The 17,642-nt window shown below is 38.9% G+C and overlaps 1 protein-coding gene and 1 long non-coding RNA gene across 11 annotated transcripts in view; one reads left to right on the top strand and one right to left on the bottom strand.

Annotated features, from left to right (window-relative positions):
• Positions 1 to 17,642, top strand: part of NLGN1 (neuroligin 1) — an 892,554-nt gene that overhangs the window by 455,492 nt on the left and 419,420 nt on the right. For all 9 annotated transcript variants that reach the window (XM_042457844.1, XM_042457845.1, XM_042457843.1 and 6 more), the window contains one exon: positions 9,046 to 9,198. In XM_042457844.1, the coding sequence (XP_042313778.1) occupies positions 9,046 to 9,198 (153 nt within the window). The remainder of the gene's footprint in view (positions 1 to 9,045; positions 9,199 to 17,642) is intronic.
• LOC121925566 overlaps positions 8,866 to 17,642 on the bottom strand; it is a 13,938-nt gene continuing 5,161 nt past the window's right edge. Inside the window, exons 2-4 of one of the 2 annotated variants that reach the window (XR_006102897.1) lie at positions 17,474 to 17,512; positions 13,467 to 13,535; positions 8,866 to 8,949 (exon numbers count right to left, since the gene is read on the bottom strand). This is a non-coding gene — a long non-coding RNA (uncharacterized LOC121925566). Of the gene's footprint in view, positions 8,950 to 10,422; positions 10,672 to 13,466; positions 13,536 to 17,473; positions 17,513 to 17,642 lie in introns of those variants that run through there. The other variant, XR_006102898.1, reaches the window with a different exon arrangement.

Below are 17,642 nucleotides of genomic sequence, written 5' to 3' on the forward strand. Positions count from 1 at the left end.
TAGATAAATGACATGCATTAAACAGAATGATTAAACTAGTCCAACATTCCTGCCTGTTCTTATAGTGATTCCTTAAATGCCTGTTTGAACAGGAAGGTCTTCACCTGCCGGCAGAAAGCCATCAAGGAGGGAGCCGTTCTTATCTCCCTGGGCAGGGAGTTCCAGAGTCTAGGGGCAGCCACCGAGAAGGCCCCTTCTCGTGTCCCCATCAACCGTGTTTGTGAAGGTGTTGGGATGGAGAGAAGGGCTTCTCCAGAGGATCTCAGAGTGCGGGCAGGTTCATACCAGGAGAAACTGTCTGCCAAATAATGTGGACCTGTAGGGCTTTGTAGGATATAACCAGTACCTTGAATTGTGCCCGGGAATGAACTGGCAGCCAATGAAGCTGTTTCAACAGGGGAGTTGTATGGGCTCTGTAATCGGCGCCTGTTAACAGCCTGGCAGCAGCTCTTTGAACCAGTTGAATTTTCCGAACACTTTTCAAAGGCAGTCCTATGTAGAGCCCATTACAGTAGTCCAAACGGGATGTAACCAAGGCATGTACCACCGTGGCCAGATCTGGCTTCTCAAAGAACGGGCGCAGTTGGCGCACAAGTTTTAAATGTGCGAAAGCACTCCTGGTCACAGCAGAGACCTGGGCCTCCAAGTTCAAAGCTGAGTCCAAGATTACCCCCAAACTGTGAACCTGTGTCTTCAGAGGGTTACTCTATAGCATTTGCATAAAAAATAGCATTTTCCTGTGCCGAAAAACTTTTTAGCTTGAAGAAACTTATTTCTATGCTATGCATGCATAAAAGGAAAATACTGTACAGAATAAGTCTCAGATTATGACTAGTCTTCAAATACTATGCATTTTTCCAAGACTTTCTTGTAGAAAGAAGAAAATTGTTTAAATTACTCCTTGATTCATTTGAGATGAAAATTATTGAGGAATTGCATCCTACTCTCATCAGGTTAACATGTTTCAGTTGCCTATAATTAATTATTGTTCCATTATTTTCAATATGATAGTGTCATGGGATTGAATTAATTACAGAGAACCTGAATTTCTTTTTATTATTGGAATTATTGTTATTTTCTTGTCCCAAGGAACTTTCTATATAAATTATACATAAAAGTTGACCCCCTAAAATATCCAATTAACTTATATATCTAAAATTCAAGAGCAACATCCCAAAGTGCTGGGAGCTAAAAGTAGGAAGTTCCCAGGACATCAGTACTGACATCTTTGAACAATGTTATTTCATGTGATTTTTAATGGACATTTGCAGTGTCAGATTTGCAGTAGCTATTTAAATGAAGTGGGAAATATCAAGCCTCCCAGACCTGTCATACAAATTTGGCAGAGAGAACTCTACTGTTACAGTGAAAAAGTCACCTAATTACACCCAGTACCTTAGAAATGTATTTCCAAATGTCAGGAGCAGATTTATGTGATAGGCAACACGAACAGATTCTTAATTTGCTCCCTCAAACCTTGAAAGCTCCTGGCTGAAACCTTACCCTTCTCATCTGCAAGGCTCAAGGAGGCAGAATATGTGGTGAACAGCAGCGGCGGTTGGTAACTTTCATGTCGGTAGAGCAGTGAATCTGCTTCCAGTTTTTGTCTGATCTTGGGATAGCAATAGCAAGAGCATTTACGTTCTGTACTGCTTCATTGCCCCCAACAATGAAGCCAATTGCCCCCAACAAGCTGGGTACTCACTTTACCAACCTGCAAAAGGATGGAAGGCTGAGACAATTTGGATCACTCTGGGACTGAACTCATAACATTGTGGCTCCAGTACTGGCATTTAACCACTGTTCTAGTGGAAGGACTTGGATGGAGCTATCCATGGTGCTTTCAGAACAGAATCATAGAATCACAGAGTTAGAAGAGATCACAAGGGTTATCAAGTCCAAACCTTCCTTCAAGAAGAGACTTAGGGGCTGTGGAAACCACCCCTAAGGGGCAGCCTTCAGGCACTTCCATTTTAACAAGATCAGAGACGTGGCTGTGATGTAAGGTACCTTTAAGACACAGCACTTAGTGATATCAGATGGAGTATATATATACTATTAAGAGGGTTGGAGAGGGATTGATTGTTCTCTCTTCCTCATCTCACTCTCCTGGGACTGGCTGTGCTCAGTAGCTCATGGATGAATAAACTTACTGCTCTTACATGAAGATTGGATTCTTATAAGATTGGATTCCAACAGCAGACATCACATGGAGATTCTGACAAAAAACAAAAAACTGTTCAGTTGTTCTAACTTAAAACTGTGAGGAGTATGCTAGTACTACTCATCCTCATACATGTTCACTATTCTCTTTGTCCTTCTGGCAAATGTATTTATTTATTTAGGTAATTTATATTATATGCCCCCCTCCCGAATAACAGGCACCAAGTCATTTTTTCTGAGCTGCCTTGGGTCCAATTTAGGAGAAAGGCAGTATATAAATAAAATAAATAAAATAATAATAAAATTAAGACAATACAGATTAAAAATTATACAAAAATATCAGTCACTTTAAAAATCATGATGTTAAAACCATTATTATTATTATTATTATTATTATTATTATTATTATTATTATTAAAACTATTTGAGTGCATATGCACCTTCAATTAGATGTATGGTGATCCATGAATTTAATAGGGTTTTCTTCAACAAGGAATACTCAGAGGTGATTTGACTAGTTTCTTCCCCTAAAAGATAGCCCAAGGCACCTGGTATTCATTGGTGATCTCCCTTCCAAGTACTAACCTAGGCTGACCTTGTTTATCTTCTATAATCAGGCAGAACTGGTGCCTTTAAAGACTACATACAAGTCAACAAAACAGCACAGCACACCATGGTCAGTTTTTTTAAAACGCTGGTGGAATAAGAATGTTTTTATTTGCAGGAAGAAGGAGATAATTTAAGCACTTCTTAGGAGGTCTTCCAAAGGCTGGGAGCAGCCATTGAGAAGGCCCACTTCTTTGTTCCTACCAAACAAGCCTCAGAAGGCAGTGGTTTAGAGAGAAGGGCCTCTCCTGTAGATCTCGAATGGACTGATATGACGAACCAGCAAAGGCAAACACCAACTTTGCTTTACAACTTTCCCCTTTCTTCTGACAAGAATGAACTGCAGACAACTGAGTATTCCTAGTTTAACACTACCAGTAATAGCAGATCACCATATTACAGTGCACAGTCATAGCATGCATATGTATCTTTGCCTGATCTTCAATTTTCACTCTAGAAAGTCTATTTGAAGAGAGGTTTTATTTATTCCACCCAGAGATTGATTGACTGATTGATTGACTTTGGTATTTGTTTCTTCCCTCTCAAACCATCAGCCTTCCCCCAAGATAATATACAACAAATAAAAACATTTGAAACATTAAATGTGTGATTAAAAAATATTTTTAGGAGACTAAAGTTCATCTTTAAAATTGTTTCCAAAATACAGACAAATAAAATCAGTTTAAAAACATCCAAAGGTTCTATGATCCAAAAACCACATGAAATAGCAGAGTGTTTGCTGCCTCCCAGAAACTCAGAAGGAACGTAGCTGGCCTGACCCCCCCCCCTTGAGTTAGTCAAGGCACTGCTATTCTTCTCTGACTATCTCTTCCTGGGACTAGTTCAGGCATCACCTATAACCTTATACATGTTGCCCCATTTCCAAACAGAATAGTCCCCCAAGAGTTATATTTGGAGCAGAATGAGATGGCAAAGACTGGGAGGCATGACATGGGGGGGGGGGGCATGTGCAGGTTTTTAAAAAAAATCTTAACAAATCAGGCAGCATGTTTGAAACATATTTAAAAAAAACAAAAGGGGAAGAAGCAATGGAAAAGAAACCACAGTGGAAAGATTTCGCCACCACCCCCAACTTAGGCCTCAATGGAACAAAATTTGATCCCTAGTTTCTTGCCAGCAAACCTGGTTGGCAATTTTAGGACTCTATTTCAGGTCAGGTATAACATGCCATGGTTTGTTTCTTTCCCCCTTTTGCCTGAATAAAAATGCAATGTTTTGCCTAGAGGACATTTGAGGGGATTGAAGTATGCATGGACAATATGGTTTTGTGAGCTGCTTTGGAACCTAGACCAAACAGAATGCAGTTTTGCACTTACAGAGTTACACAGCAGTTACTCAATGCCACTTTGTTAGTGAAATGCAACACTGAGCAACAGATGTGCAGAATACGCTTCTGTATGTGCAATGCTCAATGCACTCACGTACCACAGTGTGCAATGCGCATGCAGTGGCTCCACACACACATTTTTGCTCCTGCACCTTTGAAAGAAGACATTTCAAACAGAATGATTCCTCTTCAAGGGGAATGCACACATGCCTAAGAGGACAACAGACTTCTCACACTGGAATCATAGTGTTCAATGGTCAAGTAGACCAGTTCCCTGGGAGTGCAGGAATGTGCCCCATGGTATCTGATCATGTCCATCTAGCTTTTCTTAAAACCTTCTTACCAAGGAGATTCCATTAGCTTTGAAGGTAATCATCATAACTATCCAACTGCATCCATTCTCAGGAAGTACTTTCTAATATTTAGTTGTAATCCACTTTCTTGTATTTTGAAGTAATACAGTTACTTCCATACTCATTATCTGTGTCTTGATGCTACCAAGAATCACATTCATATTTAGGCATCATATGATACAGCTATATTTAGCTTGTGCCCTACTGATAGGCTCAATTCTTTTCATAAGTCTTGTCCAGACAGCTGTCACCCATACTATATGGATGTAAGTTTCTTCTTCCTACAGAATGCAGAATTTACATTATTTTCTCCTGAAGCTATAGAATCATAGAAATTTGCTAGGTTGGATGATGTAGCTCAGTTTTCCCTTCCATCAAGGAAGAAAAATGTTTAACTGCACACATGAAAGTATTAGTGAGGGGACCTGGAAATGGGACCATCCAAGTTCAAGGACTTCTTCGAGTAATACAACACCATGGTTAGAGTTTATGTATGAATATCACATCCATCTTCTTTCAAAATTTGAGGATCTGGAATACCCAAGAGTATAGGTCTTACTATTCAAGTTCTGGAATGGAAAGAACCACCTTTCTGTTCACAGAAGAAGTGGAATTCCTGTAGGTCAGTGCTGAGATCTTTGACAGTGCAGTGTGAAGAAAATTTATATCGTCTCTATTCTTATCTGCTCTGGCATGTGGATAAATTGAGAGGAGTTTGCAGTACTGCCTGTCCTTAACCTTTTGGAGCATAATATTCAGAATGAAGTCATAAAAAAGGCATTATGTAGGCTGAATTTATTCAGAGAATCCTTTATACCTTGAACTTGGATTCATGTTGCAATGTTAAAGCTCTCTTTCTCTCTCTCTCTCTCTCTCTCTCTCTGTGTGTGTACATAGTAAAAAAAAAACCCCAGACACAAGAGACAAAAGTGGCTAACTGCTTCCAAAGGGGTACTTACAACCACCACCACCCCAACACACACACACTCCTACACATACACATTCACACCTTTAAGTGAAATGTCACCATATTCCCTCTAAATACCCAAAGATCTTAAATCTTTTTGCCCACATACACCAAATGGTACTACCCAGATTTCATTACTATTCACAGTTGGTGCGCTGTAATTCTATGTAATTTTAATTAAAGATGAATTCTTAAACAATCTCCTCCTGTGCTACCTCCAAGCATACAATTAGGCATGTACAGTTTCTGCTGCGAACAGTCATTTGGCGGTTTCAAATTAATAATTTATTATTGGTTCCTTCATTTTATATCCATGGTAGAAAAATGAGGAGCCAAGCTCACAGGTAAGAAGTCATTGATAGCTACACTTGGAAAGTACTGGGAAGGGTCTGCAGGCACTTTGTTAAAATTCTAGTCCCAGAAACAAACATTTGATTGCTGAGTCAAATATATCCAATTCCACACAGGAATTGAAACATGCTGTCTGTGTGTGTGTTTCTAAACTTCTTGACTGCCCCAAGGATGACCACTTATTAGAGATGGAAGATAGGAAAATTCCCTAGACTTATACATTATTACAAAAATATCAGTTTTGTCCACCCTGAGACTTGCAATGGGGAAGAAAGTGTCTTGTTCCAGAAATCCATATACTCATCAGTCTTGCTATAGTTATCAATTGCTAATAAATTTACCAAAAACAAAACAAAAAAGGCTGGTATTCTGCACTGGGAGAGGCATAAGTATCATAGATCTCCTTATTCTATTCCCTCCAACCCCATCTTGTAAGCAGCATAGTTACCCCCCCCCCCCCCACACAGCCACTTTCCTGTTGTCAGTGTTATATGTCCAGGTATTTTTCTGTTACTGGACAAGCTGCAACAGGTATCTGAAGAACCACTGGTGAGAAATTACCACAAGAAACCCCTGCAGATGATGTTCTTGCAGTGTGTGTAGCTACAAGAAAAGAGCTGAGTCTGTTTCTACTGACCCCTTTGTTTTTAACAACATAGAAACAGGTATATTGGGAGTGGGCTGTGCTGCCCACAGATAAGTTTAGTAGGGTGTCTTTGAAACATGACTCCAAATTCCACAAAGACTTAAAAAGTTGAATTGGAGCATGACTTCCAGCATTCTAATTCACCTACAGGATGCCAGCGCATGTGTAAACTTGAAAAAATGTTGCTCACTAAAATGCATATATTTGGAAGAATACATTTGAAAGGAAGTCCTGAAACATGCTTAAGTCAATAGAAAGACTACATCAGAAATGCAGACTTTAGAAATATGAGTTAAAATAAACATCTGTTTTGATACATGTACACACAGCCTTGTTTTATGGGGGGGGGAGCAAGGGAAAAGATGTCTTGCAACACTATTTGTTATTTAGACAGAATGAGAATACCAGCCAAATTCTTAGAAATGCAGCAAACTACAAAACCTATGAGTCCATAGGATAGAGCCATGACAGTTAAAACAATGTCAGACTGTGATACCTGTGCAGTGGAGATACACCCATGCTGTCTGTGTCTTTGTATCAATCCAAATCCCAGTCACAAACAAACCTTCAGAAATGTTGCAATAGCATCACAACTATGAATAAGTAGTAGTTGTGAATATGGAACAGTTACCTAGATTTACCCATGTCTTAATTGTTCTGCATTCATGATCCCAATTTAGTCACAATTGTGACAGTATTGCCACCAGTCTTTCTGCAAGGCATACAAAGGAGGAGGTCCATTCTGCCAGCCAGGAGCACAGGTGAATGGTATTTCTGTCAAGGAAGGGGGCTGCAGAAAAGGTTACTTAGTGCCCGAACAGACAGGCCAAAATAAAGCTGCTTCGGGTCACTTTGGAGGTATGTTGTTTACATGATACACACATCTTAAGAGGCCAGAAGCTGCACCAAAGCTGCGCTCCAGTCCTTAGGACTGGCGTGTGGCTTTGGAGCAGCTTCTGGTCTCTTAGGACACATACACAATTTAAACAGCAAACCTCCAAAGTGACCTGAAGCAGCTTTATTTTGGCCTGTCTGTTCAGGCCCTTAGGCGCAGTGCAGACCAATAAATAATAATAATAATAATAATAATAATAATAATAATGATGATGATGATGATGATGATTTATATACTATCTTTCCAAGAAGATCAAAGTGGTTTACAAAATTACAATTACAAAATTACCAAACACATAGAAAGCATAAAAGATTAAGCAAACAAAATCCATAAACAAATACTATAACAATCAAAGAAAATAAAAACATTACAATCTAATGAAATTCATAATTAACCCCTTTCCCAGTCCCTCAACACAGGTTCAAATGGCAAAAAATAAAATAAAATAATAAATAGTAATTATAACAATAAAGTTAACAAAGCAAAATACAAACATGTAATAGAGTAAAAACAAGTGAAAAGAAAATAATCCCTATTCTCAGCCCCATCTCAATCCTAAAATCCAATATAAACTACAGTATACAAAAGGAGAAAAAAGAAATAAGAAATAAGAAAGGAGAGGGGAGACAAGACTCCTCAAGTCCAGGACTCATTATGTTAGCCCTGTGGCGCAAAAAGAACCCAGTTTTTTCGGGTTCTTTTTCCTCCGGAGGGAAGCTGTGGGTTTGGTAGCTGCGACTTCCTTCTGGAGGAAATTAGGCCGCTGGCAGGCCGCCGTTTTTGGGTGGTCTGTCCCATGCCCTAGTTAAGTATATTTATGTAGCTGATGGAGAATACTGGACAATGTTTTGAGCAAGTGTGTTTGATACTTCATGTATCATGTTTAATGACATCACCAGAACCCACCCTTGTGGCAGCACCCTCCTTGTGATATCTCCAGAGGCTAACACTAGTTCTAATATTTTGGTTCTGAAATTTCAAGTCGCAACATGCTTCTCCCCTGACAACCTTAATGCACCTGGCGACTGTAAGGCTGGCTGCACAAATTTGCTGTGCCACAAATTCTTTAGTATTACACCCAGACTGTAGGTCCATCAGGCACACAATGAGGACTAGTGAAAAGGCACTGGATGCATACAGATCCTCATCGAATCATAGAACTGATCACAAAGGCCATCAAGTCCAACTTCTGCCATACATAAATACACTGTCAAAGCACTCCTGACAGGTGGCCATCCAGCCTCAGTTTACAAATGTCCAAAGAAGGCAACCCTACAGGCAGCATATTCCACTGCTGAACAACACTCACTGTCAGGCAGTTCTTCCTAATAGTGAGGTGGAATCTCTCTTCCTGGTGCTCATGAAGACCAAAACACCAGCATTGTCTGCACAGGTTATAACTGCAAATGAATCTTCAGTCTCAAGTTGCAACAGTTGCCCCTAAAAAGACTGCTAGTACTGCTAACCTGAGAAAGCCTGAGAAGTCATAATCTTCCATACCTTTAAAGGCTGATCTGCTGAAAGTTGAATTTTTTAAACCTGATATTTACCCTCAAACTATACTGTTTTATCATGTGGTATTTCACATATGTTGCTTGGAAAACACTTAAAACAAACAACCTGGAAAAGAAAAAGGGGAAAAAGGAAGTAAATTAGGAATTCTGTATGCATCACAACATTCTTGGGATAATTTATTTCTCACTATTTTTCTTGCAGACATTCGAGATAGTGGGGGGCCCAAGCCAGTGATGGTGTATATTCATGGAGGGTCCTACATGGAAGGCACTGGAAATTTATATGATGGCAGTGTACTGGCAAGTTATGGCAATGTGATTGTCATCACCGTCAACTACCGACTTGGGGTACTTGGTAAGAGAGAATCAGAGTTTAATTTTTCTGGCCTTGTGCAATCAATTCTTTTTATATTGATCAGAAGATTATGTTCAGATTCTTCTGCTGTTTGGAAGGGCCCTTCTTTTTAAAAGAGGAAAGGTTTGTATTTGGATTTCCATTTGTTACTGTGCAGAGTGGCTTGCAATTATGCTCCTCTCTGATGAAAGAAGCACAGTACAGATGCTCTCAGAATGATACAGTGCATTGTTGTTTTCATGAATCCTGTATTCACATTACAGTAATTAGTTGTACATATTGTCGAGGGTTTTAAAACACATGGCAAGTGCAAAGTGAGATGCAATTGTTTCTCTTTGTGATGAGACAAAAGCCTGGATATTGTGCTGACAGGTTTATTATGTCCCCCCCCCTCGATTTCTCTATAGTAAGGATGTTTGGGAAATGTTGTGCAGTCTGAGTTTCTGTTTTTACATTTCCTTTGGTGGCTCAAACAGAAACTATTCATCCAGTTTACAATCTATCTGAATGAGATATGTTAGTTAAAGGAGAATATGTTTTTCATCTTTGTTACTTTCATCTTGGATGTGCTAATATTGTTTTGTGCAATGCACATGAATACATTTTAATGCAGAGATGTGTTTTTGGTAAGCTTTTGTTTCCAAAAAGCTGTACCCAGTAGTTTAGTTGTTTTATGACATAGATTGCTCATTGTCGATTTTGGCAGAGAGAATTTAATGTGATCTGTTGTTTTCTTCTGAATATTTGCCACAGAAATACACCACAAGATGTACTTAATTCTAGGCTCTGAAAACATTATAAGCATTTTATGGAAGCATAAGAGGTACATTGACTCCAACTCATTTGGTAAAAGAAATGCAGTGTGATTTATAACTGTGGTTTCCCTCAGAGGTTCTTTTTATTTTCGTTTTACTAAGAAAAAAAGACTGTTTCATCATTAAGCTTGCCTCTTCATTCTGTTCCTAAAAAACCATTTTTGAAATGTACCTGGTGGCTTCCACAGTTAAGTCTTAGTTATTGTTTTTGTTTGTTTGTTTGTTTGTTTTGGTGAGGGGAACTTCTATTTGCTTTTACTTGGTTTTTTTTAAAAAAATAATACACCGGCAAGATAATGAATTTTAATACCTGTGTTTCTATCCATGAATGTAGTCAGGCTCCCGTCCTTGAAACTTGGTGCAATTCTGGTCTCATATGAAAATCTTTTCCTTTTCACTTGCACAGGGACTAGTCCAATGCAACACTGTTCAGTGTTCAGACCTTGCTTTGATTTGTATCAGATTCTTTCCGCATAGCTACGTGGTATCTTTTTTCTTTCCCAGAGCAATTAAATATTGACTCTGATTCTTTAGGGCCATGTTGTGCATTAATTTACAATTCACTGCTGCAGTCAGTTTGCAAGATCATCTTTCTGTTCTGCATATGGTTCTTGTTTCTGATTTCTGTGCCCTTGTGTATGGAGGCTTTATTTGTCCACTTATATTGGATGGACCATGAAACAAAACACACACACACCAATAGTCAGGTTTATCACATTATTGTCATGAATACAGACACTACCTCCTTTCAGTCAGGACACATGCAACAGGGACATAGCCAGGATTTTAGGAAGGGGGGGTCCAGACTAAGTGCCACCATTATATTGGGGCTTGGGTGCAGTGGCACAGCAGTACACACCATTCATTTTCCTAATGGAAGGGGGGGGGTCCGGACCCCAAGAACCCCCCCCATTGGCTACGTCCCTGCATGCAACTTCATACCTATGGTTAATACACCAAATGGCCACGACAAATTTAGTAACTCTGCTATGCTTGATTACTCTGATGAAATCATATTGAATTTGAGCAAACATTCTTACTTGAGAGTGTGTCACATGGAACTCAGTGGGCTTACCTCTGAGTTGGTCAGTGCATATGGGACTGAAGAACAAATGAGGAGGCTGACAGAACTGTCCTAGATATGCCAACATAATTTTCCTCCAAGTGTTCTCCAAAAAAGCTCTGAAAAACCTGGCTAATTATAAACAGAGGAGCTGAGCCATCATTAATTTTAGCTAGATTGTCTCTCAATGACCATTCAGTATGAAACCTGAAGCTCCCACTTTCAATCATTTGCTGCCACTGTCTAGGCTTTGCAAGTCTAATGACTGGATTTTCTGATAAACAATCCAAGCAGGCTAGTCTCAGCTGTTCAGACAAAACAATGCTAATCTCAATCATCAGTGTTACAAAGATAAAAAAAGGTTAACCATAATTATCTTGTCTCAGAGATTCCATGCCAGAAATCTGTGCTTAATTGTTGTTTCAATTAAGATCCAGAACATTAAATGCAGAACTTGGAATGTGAGTTTTAAATAGTAAAACTGCCCCCATGCTGCCCAAAAAGAATCAATGGCAGTCAGATAGCTGCAGTTTTTAAAATGAACTCTTTAATATATTGTTATCTGAAATAAACTAAAATAGATACTTTTTTGTTTCTTTTAAAACACAAAATGATAGAAGCCACTGGATTTCTAGAGATTCTGATACAAAACAAAAAACATCATTTGAAAAGTGTTACAATGGCTGGCTGCATCTGCACTTTAGAAATATTCCAGTTTGACATTACTAACTACCATTGCTCAATGCTGTAGAATTCTGCAACTGCAGTTTTGTGAGACATTAAGCCTTCTATGTCAGAGAGCTATGGAGTAAACAACAAACTACAATTCCCAGAAAGTCAATTGCACTGAGCCATGGTAGTTAAGGTGGTGTCAAACTGGATTATTTCTGCAGTGCAGCCTACATTACAGGTTATGCCTCTGTTTTTGCATTAATTTTTTTTGTAACCCTTGATTTTCAAGGGCTGAGTGCATATAGGTCCATTTAAGAAAGAGTCATTATCAAGCAGGGGGAAATTGACCTAAGCCAGAGAGACTGTCCCTATATAGCTGGTAGATATTCATTGTTAATCCAATCTACTTGTTTGTAGGGATAAAATGGAGGGGGACCATCTATGTTATTATGTGTTCCATTGGAGATAAAGTAAGCAGGATGTTTTACAGATGTGATTTGACTGAGGAGATCCTTTCAAATTGGAGATCTGATTGTATTGGTCCTGATGCATTTGATTTTATTTTTCAGTCCAGCTACATCTTGTGAATGCTGGCATGTGCTTGTGCATTTGCCTTGAGACAGAACATAACATTTAAGGCACATCCACATTTTTTTGTTTTTGGAAAAAAAATGTGTTGGTGCTTTTCCAATCAAACTTCATACCCTCCTTCACTCTAAGAGACGGACACAGCCTTTTTCCAAGTGATAATTTGAGCTGGCAAGAATTCTGTGTTAATAGATAATATAGAAATGCATCTCTGATGTTTTGGATGTGAGTAGGATTGACAGAATTCTAACAATGTACATGCAGATTAGCCACCATTTCATCAAACAGGTCACAGTATTTTTTTTAAATCGTTGTTTTAATTGCTCTATTGCTTAATTTCAAGGTGGACAACTGTGGTGTGTGTTTGTGTTGCAATTTTCCATCTCTAACTGAGCTTGCCAAAATATTCCCATTTTCTCCTTAAGTATTGCATCACTTCTTGTCATCATTTTGAAAGAGACATAGAGAAAAAGGGTTTTGGCAAGATGGTAGAGATTTTGCAGGATTGAGGGGAATGAGAGAGGAGTTTTTGCAGATTTGCATACATAAGGGTGGGCTTTGAGTATGATTTGTAGATGATTTTCACCTGAGTGGGGTTTGGATAGCTTTGAGGGACTGGCTCAAGGTTTCTGGGGCTACAAAGGTATGGCCCAGGCAGCTCATAGGCCACCAATATTACCAGATTGAATGCTGGAGTGGGTTCCTTTATTTTTAATGGTTATGTGGAAAAGAGATGTATAGGAGTGTTGTGTCTGCTTGTCACACCACCATAAAAAAAGCAACACCAGCTGAAATCCCCTCATCTATTCATGACAGGCTGAGGGGCTCTTTACAGTTTTATTTCTGGCAACCTCATGGACCACACTTGTTTGATTGGGATTGAATTGAAACTGACGACTTGAGTATAATACTTTTTACTGAGATTCTAACATTTTCTGTAGTAGAAATTCATGCTGAATCCTATTTCTAACTTTAATTCAGTATTAATATTTGCTTGTTTTTTTGCACAAAATACAGCATTTGTCCATTTATCTGGGTAAGTGTCCTCATTTATAGCATTCCAGTGTGTACACAATGTACCTGATACACAGAAATTAAACAGTTATCAACATAGGAGACATTTTTCTTACCTGAAATATTACTGGTTCCTGCTCTGCGGCTCAGGGTTAATCATCCTGGGTAGCTTTTATCATGACAATCTTGGGGGAAGAAGGAAAAGAGAGAGAGAAAAAAAAAGAAGGGCCTCATATTTTATTGCTTCGACAATCTGTGATTTAAAGGATAACCACCATTGCTTTTCCACTTGTCTCTGCCTCATTATAATCTTGGGAGATATTGCTGAGAACTATCATGCCTGGAATTCTATTTTTTATTTTTATTTTTATTTTTGCTATCTCACAGTGTAGAAATGCAATATAAAATAAACCATGTAGTTTCAATGGGTCTTTTTTTACATAAGGAAAGGTGTAAAATGTGTGGGTTTATTTTTCTTCATATTTGAGAAATAAATAGTTTCTTCAACTCTCGCTCCAGCTCTACTCTCACTGATTCTCACTCCACCAGCCAAGGCAAAACCATTACAGAAGTGCACAAATCCTGCATCCCATGAACCATAAGCAAACACAAAGCAATTCTGTGGTCTCTGCACCTCCTTCTGGGACCCACCCCCCAGTAGATCCTGGATCTGACTTGCCCACTCCTGGAATGAGGGAAGGGACCACAGATGGTATGGGGAGTCACTTGAAGATCAAGGGGAGCCGAACCCCAATATGGCTGTGTGCAGTTTTGAAAATCTCCATGAGTAAACAGTCAGGAGCTTTAACTTTTGTAAGCTCACCTGACACCATTAAATACTGCTATTGCTTTGTGAGCTCTGCTCTCCAGTATGACATGCTACATGGCTCTACTTTTTGTTGCTTGTACCAGACTAGTTGCCAGATCTCAAGGCCTGGCCTCAAATCTCCACTTTTCATGGGTCATCTCCAGCCAGGAGATAATGATGCAAATTCTCCAGTTCTGGTGAGCACACCTCAAGACAAAAGGAAAGGGCTATGTGCAAAGCTCCTTTCCAAGGATGATGATAATGATTTATTTTGCTGCAACTTGCAAAGACTATCAGGGGTGGGGTGGGGTGTCTATTTATTTATTTGGTTAGCTTTCTCCTTTCTTACCAGGCGTAGCACCAGTGCTTACCTTCCACTCTGCTCTGCATCCATCTGCCTACAAATCAGTAAATTAGATTCAGTGTTTGATATCCCATATCTCTAAATGAGAAGGAATAATCCTCTCATTAATCCCATTAGAAAAATTTCTGTCAAATCTTTCAAATAGGAAGGTGTGTTCTTTCCTTCTCTCTCTCTCTCTCTCTCTGCATTTCTATATGTTCTTGAATAACAAGCCATGAGCAACTGCATTTGGTACTTAATGCAGAATGGTAATGACATCACCAAAAGCCATCCCGAGATCTTAGGTTTTGTCACAGAAACGTTAGAGCCTGGGATGATTGTGAATTGGCAACACTATGCAGAAAACTTGAAACAATGACTGCCAGTGGTGTGGAGTCGATGAGGGTGAACAAGTTCATGGTACAGATAACATTTGTGCTTTGGATAGGGAAGTCAGCTACTCTGGATCATGGTGTTTACATCTTGGATGGGACAGCATTCCACCTGGAAGACCACATGCACAATCTGGGAGTCTTTCTGAATTCTATGGACAACTCATCTGGCTGCAATGCACTTTTTAACAGATAGGATTTCGACATCGGCTGTGGTCCTTACCAGCAATTTTTCATGCTGTGGTGACATCCAGCCTGGATATCACTGCTCTCTCTGTGTTTGCCTTTGGTTTAGAAATTTCAGTTGGCACTGAATGTGGCAATCTGTGTGTTGCTGAACTAGTTAACAGCACATTCCAAGTATTATTTAAAGGAGTGATTTTAACTTTGAATGCCTGGAATTATTCAGGACAAGGAGCCCAGGAAGAGCATCTTGTTCTGATGCCAGAGCAAGTGACTCATGGTGGTGGCAGGCAGCAGAGTGGGACACATTGTAAACAGCCACCCCCATCACAATTTGGATGGCTCCAGATCTTCCAGGAGGATCTACAAACTAGTCATTTGTAATTAGGTTCTTCTTCCAGTCACTTAAGATAAAAATGGAGGAAATATTCACATGGTTCAGTTTGGCTTGTGTTACTGCTTTTGGATATGTAATAGGTCTTGAGGTGACAATGAGGTGGGTCAAAAGTGTGTTTTGTACTAAAAACCAATTTTTTTTTCAATAATTGAAAATAATTCTTTACTTCTGTTTGAGAAACAAGAGATACTTTAGTGGGGGAAATCTCCTTGAAATATGTTAACTAATCATTCAAATTATGATGATAAGAAATTATATTCTTTTGGCCCATTCATGACAGCGAAAATCTTATCCCTGCAGCAACAGTATCACACTGCGTAACTGGGCCAACCTTGCCTTGGAAGTATTACAGTAATTAAAAAGTATCTTTCTAAGCTCTTTCTGAAAGGCTATTTGCTTGTCCTCTATTTTGATCAAATGGTAGCTTGGCTGCCAGACAGAAATTGTTTTAGTTGCAACAATTTAAAAATTATTGGTGGTGCTACTAGAGCGGTGGGGTGATGGAGTCAGCTGATGTTTTGGCATTGTTTTGAGAGGTTTTTTTTAAAGAAATAATTTAAATAATATGTATCTATGCAACAGGAATTAAAACTATGTATTGGAAGCTATTGTAGGATGGTTTTGTTTTGTTTTTACCATTAAAGGTGGTCTGTTAATAAACAAACACACATATTGGCTATAATCCAGTGAGAAATTTTAAATATGCATTGTGTATGTGTTTATGTTTGCGTATATTTTCCTAGGGAGGAATGCCTTTCCTTTTCTCCTCACAACAAACAGTAATGAAGATGTCATAAAAAACAGCTTGGGTTGAAGAGAAGGGTAGTGTGTCAACTTTCATGAGGCAGGAGGCAAAATATGGGAAGGGAGAAGAGTTTCTGTAAAAAAAGGTTTCTAAGAAAAATGTAAGCACAAAGGATATAGGTAATAACACAAACAGCTTGATTTTTGCATCTAATTAGGAAGATTAATGTCGACCAGTTTAGGGATCTACGTACTGTATGTCTATTCAATAGTAAACCTCAATCTTAATGGGGATTTATAACTGTTAAAATGCTGCCAACCAGCATACACACACATTTATGACCACTTCTCCTAAGAAAGGCTAGGCAAGACTTGCTGTCGAAGAGGTGTCAGACCTAGCTGAATATAACATAGAAAGTTCACTCAGGTTTTGCAAGGTAAAATTCTGAGAATCCATCTAAAACGTTCCAGGCTGAATTTATTATGACAGTATATTCTAGCCATTTTTTCCATTGTACACTTTGCCTGAAAAAGAACACCGAACACTTCCTACTACTGTTTTTGGAAACAATAAAAGGACCTTTTCAAACAGAATAGTTATAATGCTATGGTTCTGCTTTATCTGCCATGTTTTCATTCTATGGAATCCTGGAATTTGTAGTTTGATGAAGCACTAGACTTTTCTGGCTGCGAATTTTAATACCCCTCCATAAACTGCAGAATATGGGATTTGGGGCTGTCCCATCCAAATCAGGACAATTGGAGGGTATGCCATCCTAGCATATCCATGAGGTTGGCCCTACTATGGCCAGCCCTATTACTGAGTAAGGCACTCAGGTAACAGATTTTGGACAATGTGAAAGAAGAAGAGACAGTTTGATGTATCAGAATTGTATGTTTACTTTCTGGATGGCAGAGAACTGCTTGTGAGATTTTCTGCCTTGGGTGACAAAATAACTTGGCTGTGGGCAAGGGGTTCCATTTAGCAAAATGTCTTCAGCCAGTGTTACCATTAGACAGTATGAAGTGTCTGCTTACAAAGCCAACATAGGAGGATAGGGAATTTTCTTTATATCTTGTCTTTCTCACAGTATGGGACTCAAAACATCATAGTTAAAACAAGATAGCTTAAACAGTATGGGTTACCAAAGTTAAAAAAGGATTAAGCAATCAATCTAATTAAAATAGTAATTCAGAAACAATTATCAGCACCGTAATTGCATATAAACATATATTTTAAAAAATAGCACACTTACTGAGCATCTTTTGATCTCAACCAGCTAAAGGCTGAAGACCTGTTGGAATAAGAAGATCTTTACCTTGTGGCAAAAAAAAAAAAAAAAAAAGAAAAAAAAGAAAAAAAAAAAAAAGAAAAAAGAAAAAAAAGAATCAAGAGGGGGCTGATCGAGCATCCTTTGGGAGGGA

The sequence above is a fragment of the Sceloporus undulatus genome, chromosome 3 (assembly GCF_019175285.1).
Source record: "Sceloporus undulatus isolate JIND9_A2432 ecotype Alabama chromosome 3, SceUnd_v1.1, whole genome shotgun sequence".
Taxonomy (NCBI): Eukaryota; Metazoa; Chordata; class Lepidosauria; order Squamata; family Phrynosomatidae; genus Sceloporus; species Sceloporus undulatus.